The following is a 24,441-nucleotide window of genomic DNA, read 5'->3' as shown; positions in this document are numbered from 1 at the left end:
GAGACGAGACGGTCCTCCGTACAAGGTACTCCGTACTCCGTACTCCGTACTTTGGTAAGGTAAACGAATTTAAATAAAAGAATAGAAATCAAAAATCATTAAGTTAATGCTTGCCTTCCCCCCACTCCGTTAACTCACTAACTCCTCCTCAATCAATGCGATTGGTCTGCCGTTAACGGGACTGAGCACTTGATGTGCACCCAGTGTCTTTCCCAATCCCGCCCCAGACTGAGTAAATAATTTCATAAATAATAATCATTTTGCTAAATCATTTTGCTAAATCCGTTTTTAATTATTTCTTAAAAAAAAAAATAAAAGCACCCGGTTCCTGGCCCACTCCTAAACTAGTGACCCGGCAAGTAGAAAAATAGCAGATCACTCATTTATCCACCGCGACCTGCTATCTTTCCCTTCTCATCAAGTGTCTTTCTCTTTTTTTTTAATTTCCCCGCTGTCTATTTTTCCTCACACTCTCTCTATCTTTTTATTTTTATTTGGATCCTTTTTTTTTGGGACTATTTTGGGTTTGGGGTTTCCTCGGATTTATTTGGGATCCTCCTCATCTATAACACTCTCCTTCCTCAAGTACTTTGTCTCCCGGTTCCCAGAACCTGTCCTTCCTTTTCCGACAGACGACACTCATTCATCGTCCTATACACCTAATTACCTCAGTCCATTCATTCGGTCATACCACATTCAACCCTAATCCTACTAATATATAACGAGAGCCTGTCAATTGGACTCCCGTTTCAACAGGTATGTACCATCTATAGAGATCTCTGGAACACAAAACTAATACACCCCAAGCAGCACATTCACAATGGACTCAACATATATGGGTCCTACTTCGGTCCAAGGCCAGCCTACATTCGCATACTATACCGACTCACAGAGACAAGGTCACTATCAGTCAGATGTTCCTTACTACAGCCAAATGCCATACGGAGCCCAAGAGCAACTCTACTCATCCCAGCCCATGATGAACATGCACCAGATGGCTACCACCAATGCCTTCCGCGGTGCCACCATGAGCTTGACCCCCATTGCGTCTCCCCAGCCCTCGCAGATGAAGCCGGCTATCATTGTGCAGCAGGGCTCTCCCGCCTTGATGCCTTTGGATACTCGGTTCATGGGTCATGATCTGTACTTCCCTTCGACCCCTCCACTCTCAGCTTCGGGAAGCACCATCAGCAGCCCTCCATCTGCCCATGGTGCCCTACCAACCCCGATCCATGATACATTCTTCACCTTTGATAAGGTGGAGGGTGTCAAGGAGGGATGCGAGACAGACGTGCACCAGGAGATCCTGGGTACTCCCGAATGGGCGCGTTCTGAATCGCCTCCGATGACGCCTGGTAAGTTTTTATAGATCACACATGGATATGAAATGTGGGGATTTGGGAAGCAAGGGCGAAAAGCTAATTGTGATACAGTCTTCATCCACCCCCTTCTCTCACTCACATGCACACCTCGGACCTTTTGTCCGCAACCTCCTGCCCCTCGCTTTCCCCATCCCCCTCACCCGTCCCCGCCGACATTCTTGCCTCCCACAGCCTTGGGTCTAGCCAGTCTTTTTGTGACCCCCGTCAGCTCACCGTTGAGCCCTCTGTCAATATCCACACCCAGGATCTCCCTCCTCTGCCGACTCTTTCATGCGAGGAGGAAGAGCCTCGCGCCGTTGTCGCCAGTGCGTCTGTGACGCTTCCCGTCAATGAGAACCCATCTCCCTCTTACAGCTCTTCGACCCAGGATCCCCTGAGCTCGCTCCCAACTTTCGACAGTTTCTCGGATCTCGATTCCGATGATGAGCTGAACCGTCTTGTGGAATTCCACCCTGCCGCCAATGCCATCTACATGCCTGACAAGCGCCAGCGTATGCACGCCTACACAGTAGAGGATGATGGATTCCTGAGCGAGCACAGCCTCGAGGATTCGGATGACTCTGAGACCTTCATTCCTAATGGTTTGCCCTCTTTCGAATGGACCCAAACCGCCCAGCCTCAGATTCAGACCGAGGAGGAGCACGTCGAGGAGCCCAAGACCAAGAAGCGCAGCAACCGCAAGTCCCGAAAGACCGTTGCTGACGAAGAGGCCGAAGCAAAGGCGCTGGCCGCCTGCGAGTCCTCTGGTGACTGCTGCTCGGATGATGGATCAGTAGATGACTCCGAGTCCGCTCCCGTGTCTGTCAACCGCCGTGGTCGCAAGCAATCTTTGACCGAGGACCCATCCAAGACCTTTGTCTGCACTCTGTGCTCGCGTCGCTTCCGCCGCCAGGAACACCTCAAGCGCCACTACCGCTCCCTCCACACCCAGGACAAGCCATTCGAGTGCAATGAGTGTGGTAAGAAGTTCTCTCGCAGTGATAACCTCGCCCAGCACGCTCGCACCCACGGCGGTGGCTCCATCGTTATGGGGGTTCTCGACACAAGTGATGCCGGCTCTGTCTCGTATGACGATCAACATGATGCCGGCGCACTTGGCCAAGTTATGTACGAGGCTGCCCAGTCGAACGAGACCACCAGTGCTCCCTCTGGGGACCGCCGAGCGGCCAAGAAGCGCAAGCGTGATCTGTCCTAAGGGCATTTTCGTTACATGATTTTCTTTACGAGACCAGGAGACTTCCTACTGCATATATAATACATACATCTCTCGGTCGGAGTCTTTCTGATTTGGAAGTTTGACCACATTGGTCTTGATTGGGTTTGGCGTCCGGGCATTACACTGGTGTCGGAAACTGGATCGGTGTACGGCATCTTGGGTTCCCTTTTCATTTTTCAGCGTTTGACATATCGCACGGGGACACATACACACGGACTGGGATTGCATTCGAAGCGGTTCTTTGGCGAAGGCACATGGGCGCAGAAGTGTCCACGGAGACCAAAAAAAGAACAAAACACGAAATATAGAGCGAATGATGGCATCTGTCCTTGACAGTGCTGGGAATGGTGTTGAATTATTTCCTTTGTCACCTTGTTTCTGACTTTTTTTTATCTCCTTTTTTTTCCTTTTTTCCTTTTGTTTCTCGATGTCCTATCCAAATTCTCCTGGACTAGCACATTCGGCGTGAGCAATGTGCCTCACATGGAACGCTCGAGCTCTCCCTTCGTGTACCCCCGTTTACTTCGCTTCTTGTGACTTTTTTACCTTCTTTTTTCTTTCTGATTCTTCTACCGTTTCGCTTGCTTGTTCGTTTATTCGATGTAATATTTTTCTTCCCCTTTTCTGGCTTTTTTTTTTGGCTTTTCATCTGCTTCTTCCTTGTGCTGGTCACATTTGTGTATAAGTTATTTGACCACCCCCATTTTTCACACTCCATTGCTTCATACCCCTTGTATTGCATTGCCCCTTTGTGTTGGTTACAGGTCACATCTCTAGATGTTGATTTACATGCATCAAATTACAAGCATATCCATACTATACTCTCTATCCTGGTAAACACGTACTCCGTAGTAGATTTCGAGTTAGGCCTTCCGGTCTTCTGTCTTAGGCTAATCCCCCTCTACCCCGATATAAACCAAGAAATAGTCTATTCACCATGTAAAGAATGAATGTATGATATCACTCGAGCTACGTATCAAAGGAAAGAAGATTAAAAGATGCATGGAGTATTCCCCGCCAGTTTGCTGTACTGATCTTATCGATAAACGGCCTTGAAGGTGGGGACAGAGAAAAGTGCCCCCCCCATTTGCCCGCACCCAGCAAATCTGCGAGATCTCATATTTCAAACCTGACTGGACTCAAGCATGTCTAAACCAGCGCAACCTCCAGCCCCAGGGCTCAACGTCATCGCTCTAGTCTCCGGCGGAAAAGACTCCCTCTACTCCATTCTCCACTGTATCCGCAACGGCCACAAAGTGGTTGCGCTAGCGAACCTTTACCCAGAACCGCAACCCAAATCCCCAACCCCAAATCCCAACGCTCAAGATGAAGAAGAAGAAGACATCGACAGCTTCATGTACCAGACAATCGGTCACAGCATAATCCCCCTCTACGAATCGGCCCTTCAAATTCCCCTCTACCGCCAACCCATCACCGGCGCCGCAGTCGATACCGCCCGTATCTACGGCAATACAGCTACCGATCAAGACGAGACGGAGTCCCTGGTTCCGCTCCTGAGGCGCATACAAGCCGCCCATCCGGAGGCAAATGCTGTCTCCGCGGGCGCGATTCTCTCTACCTATCAGCGCACGCGCATCGAGAGCGTCGCTAATCGTCTTGGCCTTGTGCCCCTCGCTTGGCTATGGATGTATCCGTCGCTCCCGGCGCCGATGGCTAGGTCTGCTGATACGTTGGCGATCGGCCAGGCGGGGTTGTTGGAAGATATGGCGGCTGTGAAATGTGATGCGCGGATTATCAAGGTTGCCTCGGGCGGTCTGGACCAGGGATTCCTGTGGTGGAATGTGTCTGGTGCTGAGAGTGGCGGCCGGATGATGCGCAGGTGTCTAGTGAAGGCGATGAGTCGGTTTGCTGCGGCGGAGGATATCCGTGGGGCGGTGTTGGGTGAGGGCGGGGAGTATGAGACTCTTGCGTTGGATGGTCCTGGGTTTTTGTGGAAGAGCAGGATTGAGGTCGGGAGTCGGAAGGAGAAAGTTGGGGAAGGCGGTGTTGCGTTTGTTAGTTTGAGGGGGGCTAGGTGTGCGGTTAAGACAGCTAGGGAGGTTGGGGATGGGATTGCGCCGAGTGATGTCAGAAGGCCTGGAGTGTTGGATCCGGCTTTTGAGGGTGTTTTGGGGTCTGGATTGGACCATTCTGGGTCTTCTGATGACTCGGGTTTGCGGGGGAGCACTGCTCGCTCGCCGCAATGGTCGGTCTGTGAGCCGGTGCATAGACTATCTGGCTCGACGTGGACGATGTCGAATATTGTTGCGCCTGAGGCTGGTCCTGGGGCGGGAGAACAGATGAAGGGGATTGCAAACAAGGTCGAGCAGGTGCTCGGGTCTTTTAATCACGCCGAGGCTGGTGCCCGGTCAACAGACGACATCGTTTTCGCTACGGTGCTGCTAAATTCAATGGCCGACTTTGGTTCAATGAATGATATCTACGTCTCGCTGTTCAAGAAACCCAATCCTCCAGCACGTGTTACCGTCGCCTGTGGAGACCGACTTCCTTCCAATGTCAAAGTGATGGTCTCATTCGTGATTGACTTGGGTGCGAGGGACCGGCGTCAAGGCCTGCATGTTCAATCGAGGTCATACTGGGCGCCCGCCAATATTGGACCATATTCGCAAGCGATGTCAGTCCCGCTGCAAAATGCTAGCAGGCTCGTCCACATTGCTGGTCAAATTCCTCTAGATCCCGCTTCTATGGATATGGCGCGGGTGGAAGGGCCAGGGTCATGGTCCGAGAACTACCGCTTCCGAGCCGTACTGGCTCTCCAGCATCTCTGGAGAATCGGTGAAGCCATGCAGGTGGACTGGTGGCTCGGTGCTGTGGCCTTCCTAGCTCGCGGAGAACACGCTAATGCACAAGCCCAAGTAGCGTGGCGCCTTTGGGAGAGAATGCATGCTTTGCCTGATAATGAAGACGAGGATGATGATGAAGGCCCACAGCTGGACGCTTGGGATATCAAATATGGTCGTTGCACAGAGGAGCTGTCCGATGCCCTTGTGCCAAGTCTGCCTAAGTTTACTGCTCTTGTCGAGTCCCATACATGCATTCCTCCATTCTTGGCTGTCCAAGTGGATGAGCTTCCACGAGGAAGTGATATTGAATGGCAAGGACTGGGAGGCCGGTGTGAGCAGGTCAAGCTGGACATTAAAGGAGGGACATTTTCCACCACCATGGATGGTCAATACAAGTATACCAGTATCGAGATTGACGCGGGTTCGTCAGACGATACATTTGAGCAAATATTGAGATCAGTGAAAGATGTTCACTGCCGAGATTCCAGTCTAACTCAAGCTGTTTTATACACCACACATCTGGTGCCTGAAACCTTGTGGCCAGGCCAAGTGGTTCCTTGCAGATCAGTATGGGGACGAGAAGGGCGAAGACTGAGCGCAGGGGTGGTCCTGCAGCAGCTCAGTTAAACAAAATATTTATGAACGAATAAACCCCCTTTTTATTGATGCAAAAGAAAGGAATCTGTAGTATAGCATGTTCTCGAGGTCATACAACGTGATGCACTGTCCGCTTGCATGTGATAGGCAAAATCCCCACCGCGTTCAGGAAAGATAATAACAGACTCTCCAACGGCCACGTTCTCAAAAACTTTCAACTTCGAAAACACTTGGGGCTCAAATCTTGACCATTTTCTCTTCTTTCTGGCGCTCTTTCCTGCCGCCCCACACACACCGTCCTTCCTATCTCACCCCGACATGACGTACTCATCAACATAAGCATGGCGCCATGAGTTCGCAATCAAACCACGAAGAACACGAAGCGACGCCTCGCAGTAGCACTCCCCTGACCCCCGAAGCGCTTGCGGAAGACCTCCGATTATTCAATCGCTCCCCACATCCTTACCACAGGAGCCGGCGCATCGGATCAAGCACCCCCTCCGAACACGGCGACCGTCTCCACCCGCTCTCCTCCTACTCAAGGTCGTCGCGCACAACCAGCGATAGCGGCACAGAAGCCGACGATGAGAGCACAGGTATTCTAAGGGGCTTACCTGCTCCTCCGCTTCGTCCTCGAAAAGGCTTGCGGTCTGGGGACACCGATTCCTGGCTACCTAGCTTGCAACCATGGCCGTCATTTGCGCGGCGGTCATCGCGACAGAGTTCGGAGGAGGAACTCGAAGAAGAGGCCTTCGAAGAAAGACAAAGATTCAGACGACAAAGGCGAGTGGAGGTTCTCCGGCGCTCTTTGGAGGCGACCCTCCTGCTGTCTGTTGGCGGAGTCGTCTTGTATGAAGGCGGAGCGCGGGCTTTGGCCTGGGAATGGCGAAAAGGTATGTCGGGACATTTGGAATCATCGTGACTTTTTAACACATGCTAATTGAATTGTAGAGATTGCTGCTCATGGTCTCACGGTCATGGGTCTCTATGCCGCCTATCCGCTCGCCGTTCGTGCCTCACAGGGCCGAAGCTGGCGCATTTGGCGCATTTGGTCTACGAAACGAACATACTTTTCGTTGCCCTCAAGCTTTGATCCGGCTCCTCTCCTATACCCAGTTCTTATTCCGATATTTGTTTCACTGTCGCTGTCCAACCATCTTCCGTCACTTGTTATGCATAATATCATCCTCAGCCTCTCCTCCCTACCTACGCCCGTTATACCATTCCAGAACTGGGCTTATGGACTCAATTCTGTCCATTGGATGGTATCTTTGATCCCCATTCTCATTTCCGAGCATTTCTCTTTGGACAATACAGTGCCCAAACCATTGACGCTTCGCGGGCTCGACGCGGAATCTTTAATGCTTCTTTTTCCTTTGCATCAAGCGTTGATACCCACTTTGGATTTTTTGTTGACGACCAGCATTCTTCCTGCCGAGCTGCAGCTTTTGACAATTGCCTTGATCAACTTGTACCTATTTGCGGCCTCTCCCCAGATGGAGATTCTTAAAGCCTTATTATGGCTTGGTGGGATGTGTTTGTTCGCCTTTTGTCGGCATATACTGCGCTGGGAGGTTTCTTTGGCCAGAATTCCCAGTTGGAAGTTCCGTCGCGCTCCTATTTCCTCGAAATCTCCCCGCAAGTTTTTGAATATGATGGACCATCGACTGTGCGAGAAGTTGAGTAGGACGGTGCATGTCCCGTCGGACGCTTCGTCGGACAGTGATGGGCCAACTGGGTTCCCATTTTCGAGGCCGCGCAAGAGTAGGACTATGCGGGAGAACCGCAGTGCCCACCCGCCACCAGAGCCTGCATCTGCAATCGAAAAAATTGTGACGGAAGAGATTTTTGAGCGATATGCCCGCAATGTGAAACGACGACGCCATACAATATCTACGTTTGATGAAGCCGTTCGAGAGGAACGCGTTCGAACTACTCCCGGTGGCAGGCGCAAGAAAACGATGGGCCCTGGTCTGGCCTCTTTCCTCTCCCTCACTTCAGCCCAGGCGCAGGTTCGCAAATGGCTGTACGCCTTTTATGTCTACATTTTGACTTTGGCGATTGTTATTGGACCTATCCGAAAGTACATCGCAGACCGCGCTTTGCAAGGCCAAGATCCGTTCGGCTGGGCTATAGGCTACTTGTTTGGCAATTTCTCGCGAGTTCGCTTTTGGGTCCTTATGTTAAACCTCGAGTACTGGATTGAACTGCCACCTCGCCCCGATGCCGAGGCTCTGAGTGCCTCCTGCTTTCTGGGATCGGTCGAACATATTCGCCAGGCTACTTTTGGAGCAGCCAACACTCGTTTACTACTCAGCGGTTACTGCGCGTTGGTGCTGCTGACAGGTCTGGCTATTGTTAATAGACTCAGCTTTATTGCTGAGGTTGACACGCGGCGCAAGATCTTCCACGGCATGATGGTGGTTATGTTCCTTCCCGCCATTTTTGTGGACCCAGCCTTTTGCGCCATGGCGCTGGCACTGGTCCTGTCCATTTTCCTTCTATTGGACCTGTTCCGCGCGTCTCAGCTACCCCCTATCTCACGGCCACTTACCCATTTCCTGGCCCCGTACGTCGATGGCCGTGATCACCGTGGTCCCGTCATCATCTCACACATCTTCTTGTTAATTGGATGTTCTATACCACTTTGGTTGTCGCTTTCCGATCTTCCTCGGTTTGGCGTAGGCCCCTGGGCTGGCTGGGAAGTACCATCACGAGACGTCAGCATGGCGAGCGGAGTTATTTGTGTCGGCATGGGTGATGCAGCCGCATCTCTCATTGGCCGACGATACGGTCGATTGAAATGGTTCTGGGGTGGTGGCAAATCACTCGAGGGCAGTGTTGCGTTTGTGGTAGCCGTTACATGCGGGCTGATCGTGGTTCGTGCCTGGCTGGTGCTTGGGGGATGGCCCGTGTCAGGGGTCGAATCAGCCCAAGGGGGTACTTTCTCCGTTCATTTTTGGGTCTGCACTCTGTTTAAGGCGGTTCTGGCGGCCGCCGGGACGAGCGCCACCGAGGCCATTCTCACTGGCTGTAATGACAACGTCGTGGTCCCCGTAGTGTTGTGGCTGCTGGTGCGGGGTCTGGGGGTTTGATGTGGCGCGGTGATGCGTATCCAGGGGATGTGTTTGGTGATTTTTCTTTTTCTTCTTGACCAGTCCTTAGCTTTCGGAGGTTTGCCTGTGTCTTATTTACCAACCGTTTTGCTGCGGCATTTGTATAGTATGGTGGGGTACAGAGGCTGAGGATGTATAGATGAACCTCAACTACTCAATTTGAATCCGTTTGGATGCCTATACTCCGCTGCATGGTATTGCATATCTGCCTTGCCTTGGCTTTCGTCCTATTCCTCAATCTTCCTGTAGGTAACCACCTGGGCAACCGATGCGCCCTGACTGGGGACTCCATAGGCTGCAGATAAGCTTCCGTCACCGTACGGTTTCATCGCGTATGATGAGCTGTCAGGAGTCTGGCAATAGTAAGGATATTGACAGGCAGATGTGGGAATGTTCAGAATACATGTGGGGAGCACAGTGGAGCCTTGGTCGAGTCTCCCTAGCTACCAACACATGGACTGCCTATATAGTGAAATGCACAGTACGATCCTTCGCAGTGGCTCAGTCAGACGGTCACCCTCGTTACAAGGGATACTTGGAGATCTCGGTATCTGCCTTGCCGATCTCGGCCTTATCTAATCGATAAGCACATGATCCAGATCTCTGTGGTATAGACTCCTTTTCGCAAGTTCAGGTTCTTTGGGAAAGGTGTCCAAGTGTCTTGGCTGATTGTCCTATTTGTGCCATTTCCTTTCATTTTCACTCGCCTCTGGTCTCTCCTCTCCCATTTACCTCGAGTTTCCCCCCCTCGTGTTTCATCTTTCATCTTATCGAGCATCTACATCATCCCGCCCTTCTGACCGCCTTACGCGATCATCGCCGCCTGTCACTCGTTATCGTTGGGTCACACCCCCCCAGTCGTGGAGATCCCTGGGTCTTGGGGTCTTCCCGTTCCATCACATCATCTTGCTTTCTCATTAGGTCGACTGTTTTCGCCCCCCTGCATCTTTGGTTCTCTACTATACTCGAATCTCCAAATCTCCCCGTTCTGCATTCACATCTCTCACCGCTCTGCTTTGGATCTTGTTTGCTTCTTGAGAGGTACATCATAAACCTCCATCGCATCATCTTCTATAATCTACCCGATTTCACCGACATCGTTCCACGGCACCCGTTTACAGTACCTTCCCAGACCCGTTCTCCCGGCGGTTCCTCGTCCTTCCAGGCTTCCCGGACGCATCGTCATCCTTCCCTAGCTCCCCTGATGGGCCTCACGAGTCGATTGCCTTCATTGCTGCTGCTGAGGTAGTTGTGGTTGCTGGGGTGTGACTCGATCTTGACTTCCCCCCAGCGAGAGCTTCCCAAGGAAAACACAGGCAGTGGGGTACTCCATCGCCGCCATGGCATCTCAAACTTCAAGAAGATCGCGCGAGTCCTCCCATCCAGAGATGTCCATCGGCCGTTATACGCGGCTTGATGAGATCGGGCGAGGTAGCTTCGCGACGGTTTACCAAGGTGTTCATACAGTGAGTTGTGTCTTATCTTGTGATATGTTGGGAGATTATGCTGATCCATTCTTATCACCCAGAGATCGAAAACCTTCGTAGCTATCAAGTCTGTGAACTTGTCCAAGCTCAACAAAAAGCTCAAAGACAACCTTTCGTCCGAGATCGATATCCTAAAGGGCCTTCATCATCCCCATATCGTCGCCTTGATTGACTGCCATGAGTCAACGTCTCACATTCACTTGGTTATGGAATATTGTGCATTGGGGGATCTGTCGCTTTTTATCAAGCGCCGGGATAGTCTTGGAACGCATAAATACACCCGGGACATGATTGCCAAATATCCCAACCCACCTGGCGCTTCGCTCAATGAGGTAGTTACTCGGCACTTCCTCAAACAGCTGTCAAGTGCGCTGAAATTCCTTCGTGATCGAAATCTTATCCATCGAGATATCAAACCTCAGAACCTTCTTTTGTGCCCCTCGCCTTCGTCGTACAGAAATGGTACTGCTCAGGTCATTCCATTTAAAGGGAGTGATAACTCATATGAGCCTATTACGGGGATCGAGTCTCTCCCAATGCTCAAAATCGCGGATTTTGGCTTCGCTCGATCATTACCCGCCACTTCGTTGGCGGAGACCCTCTGTGGTTCTCCACTGTACATGGCACCTGAGATTCTTCGATATGAGAAATATGATGCCAAGGCCGACTTGTGGTCTGTAGGTACTGTGCTCTATGAGATGGTTGTGGGTCGACCTCCGTTCCGGGCTTCAAATCATGTCGAGTTGTTGCGAAAGATTGAGAAGGGAGAAGACCGAATCCGCTTTCCCGAAGAAAACCCAGCCTCGGATGATATTAAAAGATTAATTCGAGGTCTTCTGAAACGGAACCCGGTGGAGCGGTTGAATTTTCCCGAGTTCTTTAACAACAATGTGATCAATGATCCGATCCCTGGCCTGGTAGCGGACGATGTTTCGGGGCCATCTCAATCACCACGACCAACGCAATTAAACGCAAAACCCGAAGAATCTCCTTATGACACCGGGCCAGAGGACAGGGTTGCATGCCCCATCAATCGAAGACCTTCTACAACACCTCCAAAATCAGCAACCCCACCTACAGTCACGCATATGCGGCGCATGGGAAGCGCTGATCGGCCTTCTTCGGAGATTGTCAAAGATCAACGAGCAGGCACACCGCCCCAACGGCCTGGTCCTGTCAGTCTTGTCACTGCCCCAGGACGCCAAGAGCTCACCGATCGCAAGGCAACTGCTGCTGTCATGGATCGGCAAAGACATCGGAATACCTATACTGGCTCTCCTAGGGCAAGTGACTCAACCGTCCATATCCAGGAGGAACGAGATCGCGCTGCACAAGAAGTGGCATTCGAGAGAGATTACGTTGTAGTTGAAAAGCGGGCTGTGGAAGTCAACGCTTTTGCAGACGAACTGGCCCATAGTCCACGCCTACAGGGCGGGCTTTCTCGTCCAGGACAAACTGGCGCCGGGTCTCGCCGGGCGACCACACAGGGTCTACCAACAGTGTCACCCTCTTCTCCGCATGCCAATGCGGCTAAGGCTATGCAGGTTGTGACGGGCCGCTCGCGCGCAGATTCCACACACCAGCGTCAGCATTCCTACGAGCGACGTTACGGACAAAGTCCTACATCGGCGACCTCCGCAATCTCGAAAGCACTCAATATGGCCAGTGGCCGTTTATTTGGCATAGGTTTCTCACCTCCACTAGCTATCAGCAAAAGTGGGCGATCTCCGCCTTTGGCCTATAATCCATTCCCAGCCTATCCTCCTGCACATACAAGCCTTTTGATCACAGGAGATGCAACCAAGCAAAGTCCGAACGTGGATGAAGATTGCAAGGCAGTCCAGGAAATCGAGGAATGCGCTACGCGTAGCGATGTTGTTTTCGGATTTGCCGAGGTTAAATACAAGCAGCTTATTCCGCTAGCACCTTCAGCACCGACTGATCCATCTGCGAGACCTATGGATACAAACAATGATCCAGGATCTGCTGAATTTGATGATGGGCTTACAGTGGACGCGATCGTCACATTATCTGAGGAAGCTTTGGTGCTATATGTCAAAGCATTGTCTTTGCTGGCAAAGTCAATGGACATCGCTGGCGCTTGGTGGTCACGCAAGAATCGGGAAGAAATTTACGGGGACTCACCGACCAAAGAGAATATGAGCGCAGTTGCTGGTACCCGGATCAACTACGTTGTGCAGTGGGTGCGCAGCCGGTTCAATGAGGTCATCGAGAAGGCCGAATTCGTGCGCCTCAAACTTATCGAGGGCCAACGACGATTGCCACTAGATCATCCCAGCCATCCAAATAACTACTCCATCAGTTCTACCGCCGGTTCAACCTCTACCGCGGACGTAGTAGTGAGCCCTGGCGTGACAGCAGAGAGGCTCATGTACGACCGCGCACTGGAGATGAGCCGAGCGGCTGCCATCAACGAATTGACCGGCGAAGATCTTGCCAATTGCGAAATCACCTATGTCACTGCCATTCGCATGCTTGAAGCTGTCCTTGAAAGTGATGGAGCGCGATCTCCACCGGGCAGCAGCAGCAGTGACCGGCAAAGCAGTTCGCAACCCAGTGATAGGGTCATTTTGGACGACCTGCAGGTGGAAGATCGGCAGGTCGTTGTCAAACGTGAGTCTTCTCTCCATTCAATCATCCCACCCGCCTAAAGCTAAAACTTTGATGTAGTCGTCTCTAGTATGCGTGGTCGCCTCACATCTGTTCGAAAGAAGCTGGCGGTGCTCTCCAAGCGATCGTCCACTCCGACTCCCACGATGACCAGTGCGGGCAAAGTCCCCCCATCCACTATTTCTCCTGTTGCATATACTACGGGGGTGACACCGCCTAGATGAGCACTGGTTTTTCATACAACGTTCACCAAATCTATCAGATTATCACGGTTTTGTTTTCTTTCCCGTAGCGTCATGACCATCGCCTTATAGGTATAAGGTTTTCGATCGACGCGGATGATTAAGCTTCTCCTCGTTTATATATGCTAACCTGTGGTTAGTCCTGGCGGGTTTACTGCCATTTATTTGCCATTGATATCTCTACGAGATACTAATTTCTCCGTTCATGCTTTCAAGGTTGTTGATTCGTTCTTCTCTTTCCGTTCCCGTTATGCCATATATCCCACAGCACGAGGCCAGGGGAGTTCCTTTTTCGTTTCTGCGCTTTTTTTTTCATGTCATCATGCCATCATGCCTAATTTGCTTTCTGTTTTCTAAGGCGCCTTTCACCTTTGTTTTTCGTTCGGGCTGGCGTTTGACCTGGGGACCTATGGTATACAGATTGGCTCTGATTTTTTTCTTGGAATTGGAATGCACAAGGTCACGGCGCTGCGGTGTTTCACTCTGGAATTTGGTGCAGATACTACAAGATGTATTGTACATAGATGAACTGAGGTGACTCATTAACATTTGATCTCTCTATAACCTCGGAGGTAGGTACAATCTCCATGCCTTCACTCTGCAATGGGCCCGGCTGTGTTCCGTATCCACCTTCCGGGACCTTTTTCACGTCTTTTTTGCGGGTTGTCCTCCTTTCTCTGTCTAGTTTGGGGGCTAAAACCTGTATAACATGGATAGTAGACGCTAAAAGGCACGTCCCTCGGTAGGTACTCATATGCAGGTAACGGCTTTACCTCCTCGCCATGCAGATAGAAGGAGAAAGGCTATAACATAAGCGAGGGCACTTTGTATAAACCATGGGTTTGGGCCGTAGCAAATGAGACCTGAAGCTTGGCATCGATCTACACCAAAAGCCTCACGATGGCGTGCTCGTGGCGGTAGTATTTATGTGTCAGAGATTTCCACTTCGTTCATTCATTTGGCTCCTTGGCTCTTCTCTGGGCGCGTTTATTTCCTTCATCGGCATTGGCACATGCTCTGAGGCCGTTACCCATGGTGTATTCCGTACCTCCTGAATACCCCTATTGTTAACAGGGTACCGGCATCTGTACCAATTACATTGTAGCCAACATCACGCGAGTCCACGAGTTGATGGGAGTGTATCTCCCGCATCCAGCATCCAGCATCCAACCTGCGGGTACGGTTCGGCCCCGACTGCATAGTTTGTCGGGATTCCACTGGTCCCCGAGACCTTTTTTTTTTCCTTTTGGTTCCTTTTCCCCCTAGTGCTGCCCCATGGAGATTTATATGGACGAATCGAATCAGATGCTGTGGATTACTTCTGAGCTCTGCGGAGTATAGTTAGCACGACCAATAAGCCGAACGTGAGGCCGGCGTAACGCAAGAAAATGATATTCGGCCCGGCGAGGCAAATGGTGCAATAGCCCGACCCAAAAACCTCTTTTCTTGCCACCCGGAGATAGAACTCCAAAAAGGCAAAGATCCCAAGCCCCAGCTTTCAAACTCATGTTTAACTGGGGAGATCGCGGTTACAATCAATTCACAACGTAAGATTTCTACCTTGCCTAGCCTGCCCAGCCGCAAGTGACCTATGGCATCACATTTAGTGCTAGCACCTCATTTTGAAACCATTGGTGACCCGTTACTTACGTTCGTTTTGCCTTCGACATAGGGTCCAGCTGAATACAAATACTCGCTGATCGGTTCCACTTGGTGACTTCATCAGTCTATCCAACACAATGGCCGAATCCGTTAGTTATAACGTCGAGCCATCTAACAAAAAGTCTGCCGTGCTCGATACAAAACTAGTGGGTGATGATGGTCTCCGTCGTGCGGATGGAATCTCAGGTTTATGTATGTTTTCGTGTGAGAGTTGAACATTGAGCGACATCTAACCTGTCTATACTCCAGATGAAGGAAATGTCTTCGAGACAACGCCTGAGGACCGTCGTGAAATCGGCATCTTCAGTGCCTCGCTTCTCATCTTCAACCGTGTGATTGGCACAGGTATCTTCGCCACACCGAGTACCATCCTTGCCTTGACTGGCAGTGTCGGTTTGTCATTGTTCATGTGGGTGGCCGGCACTGTCATTGCTCTGGCTGGCACGGCTGTCTACCTCGAATGGGGTACTGCGATCCCTAAGTAAGTTTTTGAATCACAAAGCATCCAACGGACATATCACTTACGAACCTCACTCCATCTAGGAACGGAGGAGAAAAAAACTACCTCGAATATGTCTTCAAGAAGCCCAAGTTCTTGGCCACTGCCATGTTTGCGGCTTATGCTGTCTTACTCGGTTGGGCAGCAAGTAACAGTGTTGTCTTTGGTCAATATATTCTCAATGCAGCAGAGATTGAAGTCGGACGATGGAACCAGCGTGGAATCGGCATGGCCTGTCTCACTGCCGCCTTCCTGATCCACTCCGTTGCCGTGAAATGGGGTATCCGTCTTCAGAACGCGCTTGGTGTTATCAAGCTGGTCATCATCGTGTTCATCATTGTTGCTGGTTGGGTTGCACTGGGTGGCCATACGAAGGCCGAGACGCCGGATAACTTCTCCAATGCCTTCGAGGGTACTCTGGGCAGTGGATATGGCATCGTCATGGCGCTGTACAACGTTATCTGGTCTTTCATTGGCTACTCGAATGCCAACTATGTAAGGAACACAGCCCATATGAGGGTTTGATCCTCTTTGCTAATCTCACTTACAGGCCTTGAGCGAGACAAAGAATCCTGTCCGCACATTGAAGATTGCAGCCCCCGTTGCTATCGTATCTGTTTCTATTTTGTACATGCTTGTCAACGTCGCCTATTTCGCTGCGGTGTCGAAGAAAGAAATGCTTGAGTCGGGAAGTATCGTGGCCGCCGTGTTCTTCAGAAACATGTTTGGCAAACGAGCCGAGAAAGTCATGTCGGTCTTTGTGGCTCTCTCTGCATTCGGCAACGTGCTATCCGTCATCTTCTCCCAAGGTCGAAGTATGTATATTCTCACTGTCATTCGTGAACGATAAACTAATCGAAATCTGCTACAGTTGTTCAAGAGCTCGGCCGTGAAGGCGTCTTGCCCTTCTCCAAGGTCTGGGCTAGCAACTGGCCTTTCCACTCCCCAGCAGCTGGTCTGCTTGAGCACTATCTCGTCTCAGTTGTGATCATGCTTGCTCCTCCTCCTGGTGATGCATACAACTTCCTCGTCAAGTACGTTGTTTCCGAAGACATCCGCAAGATCTTTACTGACCAAGTTGTCATAGTCTCATCTCTTACCCTCTGTCGATTGTCAATTTCTTCGTATCCGCTGGGCTCGTTTACATCTACCTCACCAAGGACAAGAATTTCCCGGACTGGTCTCCTGGAATCCGCGCTACTCTCCCGGTCACAATCTTCTTCATGCTGTCGAACCTTTACCTCGCGATTGCGCCGTATGTGCCCCCGAGCGACGGTCAGAGCGTTTACGAGGAGCTGCCGTACTACCTGCACTGTGTGGTAGCTCTGGCACTCTTTGCAGCAGGAGCCATCTACTACGTTGTCTGGGCAGTGTTGTTACCCCGGATTGGCGGGTATGTCCTTGTCAAGGAGTCTGTCGTGGATGCCGATGGATGGTCTCGCAGTGTTTTCACGCGGATGCCAACGGCCGAGGCAGAGCACTCTTAAGAGAATTTATTGGGATTCCAAGGGTCACTTTCCATTGCTTTATTTCGAGGAGTTCAAGGATATATTCACACATGGGTCTGGTGATGTGGGAAACAATTCCCCCTTTGATTTCGCCACTAGTTATAGCCAAATACAACTAATTCTATTCTTAATGATCCGATTCTATTGAGCATTACACACTGCCCTGTCATATCATGACATCAGAGCAATGAACCGCGGTCAATCTTGTATGTTCCAGTCTTCTATGGTAGCCCATCCACGAGAATCAATGAGACTGTCATGAGCCCCTCAAACTTGCTGGTATATGGTCTGGCAAGATAACAACATAAATGCTGTTCCAATGATCTGTCTGTGTCGAAACTTGGACATCCAATGGGCGAACTTGCGTGGTGAAGAAAAGAAGAGGAAAAAGGAAAAACGAAAAAAAGGAAAAGCCGTTCCGCTAATCGGCCTCACCGCCTTCCATCTGCCGGACTGATCTCATGTTTTTCCCATCGCCATGTCCGTTGGTCTCAAGCCTGTGGTTCAATTCTTCTCCCTTTGGTTCAATTTATTTATTTAATTCTAATAGGCCCTTTCTTCTCTTTTTTCTTTCCCTTTCTTTCCCGTAATCGGGTTCGTGGAGCTGATGCGCCGTTTCTCCACGCGTGTGCTTCTGCAGCAAGCAAAGCCACCGCTTCTTTCCGCCAGAGCCCCCCTCCCCCTCTTTGTCTCCGCTCGCTCTTCTCAAGCTTCAGTTCCTAGATCGACCTCTCGTCGCTCTAATCCCCCGCTTTCACAGATCTCCAAACGCTACTGTTCCTACCGCAGAATGTGCAGCTCACGCCGCGGCGAGGCCTCCGGGTCAACCAACGTCCAAGGCCGCGAGGTCTTGCCTACAAACGTTAAGCCCCAGCACTATGATTTGACACTGGAGCCCAACTTTGAGAAGTTCACATACGAGGGAACTGTCATTATTGAGTGGGTCAATTTGCACGCAGGTATATATCAAGTTACTAACATACACATCTAGCCTCGATGTGACCGAAGATACCGATTTCATCTCCCTCAACTCCAATGAGATCGACATTCACACCGCAGTTGTCTCTGCTAAGGGCGCAGTGGTGGACTCCAAGCCCGAGATCTCCCTTAACAAGGATAACCAGACCGCCACTATCAAGTTTGGCCAGGCCCTCTCTGCGGGGTCGGATGCCCAGCTGAAGCTCACCTTCACTGGTATTCTGAACGATAACATGGCCGGCTTCTACCGTTCATCATACAAGCAAAATGGCGAGACCAAGTACATTGCCTCATCTCAGATGGAGCCGACGGATGCCCGTCGGGCTTTCCCTTGTTTCGATGAGCCCGCTCTCAAGGCCAAGTTCACCGTGACTTTGGTTGCGGATAAGAGCATGACTTGCTTGAGCAACATGGATGTCGACACAGAGACCGAGGTCCAAGGAGGTGCGAAGAAGGCTGTGAAATTCACCACTTCGCCTCTTATGTCCACATACCTCGTTGCTTTCATTGTCGGAAACCTCAATTATATCGAGACGAAGAACTTCCGGGTTCCCATTCGTGTTTACGCCACTCCCGACCAAGATATTGAGCACGGCCGTTTCTCATTGGAGCTTGCTGCCAAGACTCTCGCCTTTTACGAGAAGGCCTTCGATAGCGATTTCCCTCTGCCAAAGATGGACATGGTTGCCGTGCCTGATTTCAGCGCGGGTGCCATGGAGAACTGGGGTCTGATCACATACCGCATTGTCGATGTGTTGCTGGACGAGAAGAACAGTGGTGCGTCCCGAAAGGAGCGCATTGCTGAGACCGTTCAGCACGAGTTGGCTCATCAGTGGTTCGGAAACTTGGTTACTATGGACTTCTGGGATGGACTCTGGCTTAACGAGGGTTTCGCAACCTGGATGTCGTGGTACTCCTGCAACGTCTTCTACCCGGAGTGGAAGGTTTGGCAGACTTACGTTATCGACAACCTGCAGAGTGCTCTTTCTCTTGATTCTCTGCGCAGCAGTCACCCCATTGAGGTGCCTGTCAAGCGTGCTGATGAGATCAACCAGATCTTCGATGCCATCTCCTACTCCAAGGGCTCCTCTGTCCTGCGCATGATCTCCAAGTACTTGGGCGAAGATGTGTTCCTCCAGGGTGTCCGTAACTACATCAAGAAGCACGCCTATGGCAACACTGAGACCGGTGATCTGTGGGCTGCTCTTGGTGATGCTAGCGGAAAGCCTGTTCAGTCGGTCATGGACATCTGGACCAAGAACGTCGGTTTCCCTGTTATCAGCGTCACCGAGAACAAGGACAAGTCTTCCATCCACGTGAAGCAGAACCGTTTCCTGCGTACCGGTGACGTCCGTCCCGAGGAAGATCAGACCCTCTTCCCTGTGATGCTCGGTCTGCGCACCGAGAAGGGTGTTGACGAGGAGACTATGCTGACGGAGCGCGAGAATGACTTCCCCGTTTCCGACCTTGATTTCTTCAAGCTTAACGCCGATCACTCTGCCATCTTCCGCACATCATACAGCCCCGAGCGTCTTAAGAAGCTCGGTGAGGCTGCCCGTGCCGGCCGTCTGACTGTTGAGGACCGCGCTGGCATGATTGCCGATTCCGGTGCTCTGGCTGCTTCTGGTTACCAGCGTACCTCTGGCATGCTCTCTTTGCTCCAAGGTCTTGATACTGAGGCAGAATTCGTCGTTTGGAACGAGATTCTGACCCGTATTGGCACCCTGCGTGCTGCTTGGCTCTTCGAGAACGACAAGACCAAGGACGCCCTCAAGGCATTCCAGCGCGCGTTGGTCGCCCCCAAGGCCCACGAAATCGGCTGGGAGTTCTCCGAAAACGATGACCACATTCTGCAACAGTTCAAGGCTCTCATGTTCGGCTCTGCCGGTATGGCCGAGGACCCAGTTGTCGTCAAGGCCGCTCTGGACATGTTCGCCCGCTTCGCTGCCGGCGATATCTCCGCCATCCACCCTAACATCCGCGGCAGCGTTTTCACCATTGCTCTGAAGCACGGTGGTGTCAAGGAGTACGAAGTTGTTCTGGACCGATTCCGCCACGCCACCACTTCCGACGAGAAGACCACTGCCCTGCGCTGCCTCGGTGCCTCCGAAGACCCCGCCCTGATCACCCGTACTCTTGGCCTTGCCATGAACGAGGAGGTCAAGAGCCAGGATATCTACATGCCCCTCGGCGGTCTCCGCAGCCACCCCGCTGGTATCGAGGGCCGCTGGAACTGGCTCAAGTCGAACTGGGATGACCTCTACAAGCGTCTTCCTCCTGGTCTCGGCATGCTGGGCACTGTTGTCCAGCTCACCACTGCTAGCTTCTGCACTGAGGCTCAGTTGAAGGACGTCGAGCAGTTCTTCGCTTCCAAGGATACTAAGGTTAGTTGACCGCGCCATTCCTTTGAAACATGTCTTTGTAATACTAATCCGCAATCTTTCATATAGGGCTTCGACCGTGCCGTTGAGCAGAGCCTTGACGCTATCCGTGCCAAGATTAACTGGCTCAAGCGTGACAGCGAGGATGTTGAACAGTGGCTGAAGAGCAACAGCTACCTTTAGAAGAAGCTGTAAATCTCGAAACGAAAGTGACTGGATCTTGTTCATAGATCGGTTAGACATACGGGAAAGAGGCTGTTTGTCCTTCGGGCCTCGCAGGTCGAATTTTCGACTGCATATTATTTAGCTCTCATCTACGAAAGGCACACGGGATGTGTCTCTGAGCTGAAATCATACTCTACTCAACTCTTCAACAACTCTTCAACAATACTTCAAGTAAATACTATCGTAAAATAGAACAGTAATGATAGGCTTCTGGCTATGAATTCGCCGCAACCTTGTAATGTTCATAAGTGATTTGCGGTTAAATTGCTGGAACCGGTGGCATATAAGACTCATTCAGGACATGATATTCTTTTATAGAAAAAGCACAGGGGGTGGTATCGATGAAGGATAGTACAAAAAGAACAGAATAAGCAAAAAGAGGAATTATGCCCAACCTCCCTTGCCTCCGAACCCAGAACTGTCCTCGATTTTCTTTCCACCAGCACCGCGGTTGGGCTTGGACTGGGCCGCTTCGTGCTTGCGCAGTTCCTCGGGTACACGCGAGATGGGTGATTTGATGAGCATTTGTTTGAGATCGTACCTGTAAAAGAAAAATTAGTGGAAGATCGTGAGATAGTGAGTGGGGGAAACATACATAACGTCGCTATCCTCGCTACCCAGGAATGTGATAGCAACACCGCTCTTGCCGGCACGACCGGTGCGACCGATACGGTGAGTGTAGCTCTCGATCGAGGTTGCCATGTTGAAGTTAACGACCAGGGAGACGTCGGGGACATCGATACCTCTTCCTGCGAGGTCAGTTGCGACGAGGACGTCTGTTGAGCCGTTACGGACGGAAGCGAGGGCGGCTTCACGCTGGTCTTGTGTTTTGGAACCGTGGAGGGTGACGGAGGAGAAGCCCATTTGTTTGATTTCGCGAGCGATGGCATCGCAGTTTCGCTTGATGTTGACGAAGACGATAATCGGGGGTCGGAAGTCTCCTGAGGAGAGGATCTCGCCGAGACGCTTCTTGCGTTTGTCTTCACCGGAGATCATCTCCACGCGCTGCTCGACTGTGTCGACGGCTTCGCCAACGCCGCCGATGGTGATGATGGCTGGGCGGCGGAGGTATTTGCGGGCGATGCGCTCGACGGCTGCGGGCATGGTGGCTGTGTACATCATGGTCTGGCGGTAGCGGTGTTGGCTCATAGCGCGCGAGTTTTCGGCTTCTTCAGTGTCAGGCTTTTCGTTGGTGACGGGGAGTGCATCTAGAATTTTGTTGACGGGTTCTTCGAAACCGAGGTCGATCATGCGATCTGCTTCGTCCATAATTACGTAGCAACATTGGCTGAGTACCAGCATGCGACGCTCGATGAAGTCGACTAGACGACCCGGGGTGGCGATGATGATTTCAGCGCCGAAGCGCAGATTGTATGCTTGCTCGTTGATATCGTGACCACCGACAATACTGACAACGTTGAATCCAAGGGGTTGTGTAAATTTCTTCGCTTCGATCTCGATTTGCTGCGCTAATTCACGTGTTGGAGCTAGAACAATGCCGTATGGTCCGTCGTTTTTGCGCCATTCATCCTCATCAAGCCGCGGTAGTTCGGAGATATATACCAATAGTGGCAGAAGGAATGCAGCAGTTTTTCCGGAACCTGTCACAGCGACACCAATCAGGTCGCGAGACTGCATGGCAATAGGAATTGCTGCGCGCTGAATGGCTGTTGGTTCCTTGTATCCAACGCGGTCAACAAGCTCCAATAAACGCTTCGGCAGAGGACTTTCCTCCCATGAGCGCATGGGATTGGGCACGCTGCCACCTTTGGTGGCAATGTTGAAATCTTCCTTGAAGATACGCCAGTCTCGCTCACGCATGAGGTCCAGGCGCTTCTCACTCCAATGCTTGTCGATCTGAGTGCGGGTACTGTTCTCGCGTCGCCGGCGCTCCATCTCAAGAATTTCATTGGCTCGTGCGCTACCGGACTCAGGATCACGAGTTGCCAATGCCTCAGCGTACTTGCGCGTCATTTCATCAGCGACATCGTCCCCAAAGCCTGCCAAACGCCCTCGGCCGAAGAAGTTGGCCTCGTGTCGGTGTTGGTAAAGAGGGTTATAGTCGCCGCTTGTATCCTCCTCGGCATTCCACTCGAAGTTGAACTTGCGGTCCGCGGTACGCTTGCGCTTCTTCTTGGCCGAGAAGTTTGACGTTTGCTCGGCTCCCATGTACTGGTGCTTGATCAATGCGGCCTGTGCTGCGGCTTCATCTTCTTCCGTCAGACGCTTTTCACCCTTCGCTTTCGGTGGGGGTGGCGGCATCTCTTGGTCACGATTATGCTGTCGGCCTCCCTTGCGCATAGCCACAGGCTCCGTTGGGGTATCGTCGTACATCGTTCGCGGTCCGGTGGGGATATTCCGAGCTGTTGAGCTCCCCCGGTTATCGCGAAGGCCTTGGGATCTTTTTATCAATGGTTCGGATTCAAATCCCTTGTTATCATTGCCATTGGCGCGCGCCTTGGCTTGTCGCTCTGCCTCGACCTCTTGAGCCCGCTTCTCGAGCGCGAGTTTCTCTCGCTGAGCTCTAGATAAGAACTTGGGCTTTTGAGAATATACTTGTTAGCGACTTGCACTATAATTGTTAAAGATCAATCCAAAGAAGATCCTCACCTTCGCCGTAGCCGCATCTGCGTCCTTCTTCTTGCGTATCAGTTCCTCGACACTCAACGGAGTCGTAGTAGGTCGTTTGGCACCCCATCCTAGCTTCTGCTTTTTCTTGGTCTCGCCAGGTGGCGCAGGCAACAAATCGACTGGCGGCGGTGGAGGAATCGCGCTGTCTGGCGGCGGTGGAGGAGCTAGCAAGTCTTCTGGGGGAGGTGGAGGGGCTGCGCTGTCTGGCGGTGGTGGAGGAGCGGCCAAGTCTTCTGGAGGAGGCGGCGGTGGGCTCGGGGGCGCGCATAATCGGGTCTGGGGGAGGAAGTGGAGGATATACTTCGGAGTTGTGAGCCATGATTTGGGCGCGTAGAACAGATGATGGGCAAATGTAAAAGCACTCGACTAGAGAGGATGAGAGAGTGATATTGAATTTCTACGGAGTATGATAAGAGCCAAACGCGTAGTCACGTGCTAGATAACACATCACGTGCGCCGCCCTATCTGCATGTGATCAGAGCTGTCTCCACCTCCATCTGGGCGTTGGGCATCACATGTAGATATATACACGTACGGAGTACCTACGGCACATATACTTGTACACCACCAATACATACATTTGTCGATACATTCGATTATCTTGAGACAATTCGGTATAGAATTATTGAAACCGCATCACTTTACATAATGCTCATATAGAGATCTCTAGGACCGCCCAGATGGCTTCAGAGACAAGCTTGGAAGGTGATTCGATTCCCTTTGACAAGACGATGTACTAGGTAGGTATGTAGATTGAATCAATTCGGCTCCATCCCTGGAATAGAAAGAAATGAAGGATAACTGAGTGTGTTAGTGCCCTTACAGTGTTTTCGTACCCTAGTAACGTTAGTGTGGAAAAAAGAATTCCATGGAATTAAAATTCATTGAAAAGACAAGTCAATTAGAATACATGGTGCCGGAGGACTCTCTCTTGATTTGCCAGAGACGCATATGCCGAGCACCAAGACGGAACTAAACATGAGATGATCTGACGAAAACGTGAAGCTGTCCTTTTTCTGGGTCAAAATCGCTAGACAACAAGGGGAAAGGGAATGTCGTCCACCACGGACAACAGGGATGAT

The 24,441-nt window shown here is 51.4% G+C and overlaps 7 protein-coding genes across 7 annotated transcripts; 6 read left to right on the top strand and 1 right to left on the bottom strand.

The window, feature by feature from the left end:
• Positions 1–820: 820 nt before the first annotated feature.
• Positions 821–2,577, top strand: sebA (putative C2H2 transcription factor (Seb1); the record flags this gene model as incomplete). Its single annotated transcript, XM_057180067.1, has 2 exons — positions 821–1,359; positions 1,434–2,577. The coding sequence occupies 2 exons, from the start codon at positions 821–823 to the stop codon at positions 2,575–2,577; spliced, it is 1,683 nt and encodes a 560-aa protein (XP_057028453.1).
• A 1,166-nt stretch (positions 2,578–3,743) lies between these two features.
• On the top strand, positions 3,744–6,029 carry N7457_009023 (diphthine--ammonia ligase family protein; the record flags this gene model as incomplete). The annotated part of the gene is made up of 1 exon (XM_057180066.1): positions 3,744–6,029. One exon carries the CDS (start codon positions 3,744–3,746, stop codon positions 6,027–6,029), a length of 2,286 nt encoding a protein of 761 aa, XP_057028452.1.
• A 319-nt stretch (positions 6,030–6,348) lies between these two features.
• Positions 6,349–9,094, top strand: N7457_009022 (putative phosphatidate cytidylyltransferase; the record flags this gene model as incomplete). The annotated part of the gene is made up of 2 exons (XM_057180065.1): positions 6,349–6,892; positions 6,951–9,094. 2 exons carry the CDS (start codon positions 6,349–6,351, stop codon positions 9,092–9,094), a joined length of 2,688 nt encoding a protein of 895 aa, XP_057028451.1.
• A 1,409-nt stretch (positions 9,095–10,503) lies between these two features.
• On the top strand, positions 10,504–13,457 carry atg1 (serine/threonine protein kinase ATG1; the record flags this gene model as incomplete). The annotated part of the gene is made up of 3 exons (XM_057180064.1): positions 10,504–10,581; positions 10,644–13,236; positions 13,294–13,457. The coding sequence occupies 3 exons, from the start codon at positions 10,504–10,506 to the stop codon at positions 13,455–13,457; spliced, it is 2,835 nt and encodes a 944-aa protein (XP_057028450.1).
• Positions 13,458–15,214: 1,757 nt separating this feature from the next.
• Positions 15,215–17,123, top strand: N7457_009020 (high affinity methionine permease; the record flags this gene model as incomplete). The annotated part of the gene is made up of 6 exons (XM_057180063.1): positions 15,215–15,329; positions 15,387–15,618; positions 15,681–16,131; positions 16,187–16,451; positions 16,508–16,670; positions 16,724–17,123. 6 exons carry the CDS (start codon positions 15,215–15,217, stop codon positions 17,121–17,123), a joined length of 1,626 nt encoding a protein of 541 aa, XP_057028449.1.
• Positions 17,124–17,751: 628 nt separating this feature from the next.
• On the top strand, positions 17,752–20,686 carry N7457_009019 (M1 family metallopeptidase; the record flags this gene model as incomplete). Its single annotated transcript, XM_057180062.1, has 3 exons — positions 17,752–18,083; positions 18,136–20,506; positions 20,573–20,686. 3 exons carry the CDS (start codon positions 17,752–17,754, stop codon positions 20,684–20,686), a joined length of 2,817 nt encoding a protein of 938 aa, XP_057028448.1.
• A 426-nt stretch (positions 20,687–21,112) lies between these two features.
• On the bottom strand, positions 21,113–23,939 carry prp28 (mRNA splicing protein PRP28; the record flags this gene model as incomplete). Its single annotated transcript, XM_057180061.1, has 4 exons — positions 21,113–21,269; positions 21,324–23,269; positions 23,339–23,725; positions 23,895–23,939. 4 exons carry the CDS (start codon positions 23,937–23,939, stop codon positions 21,113–21,115), a joined length of 2,535 nt encoding a protein of 844 aa, XP_057028447.1.
• Between the last annotated feature and the right edge of the window lie 502 nt (positions 23,940–24,441).

Source organism: Penicillium paradoxum (genome assembly GCF_028828445.1).
Source record: "Penicillium paradoxum strain IBT 22861 chromosome Unknown utg000007l_segment0_segment0, whole genome shotgun sequence".
In the NCBI taxonomy this organism is placed as follows: domain Eukaryota; kingdom Fungi; phylum Ascomycota; class Eurotiomycetes; order Eurotiales; family Aspergillaceae; genus Penicillium; species Penicillium paradoxum.
Note: the sequence above shows the minus strand (reverse complement) of the source record. Positions and strands in the feature narration are given on the sequence as shown.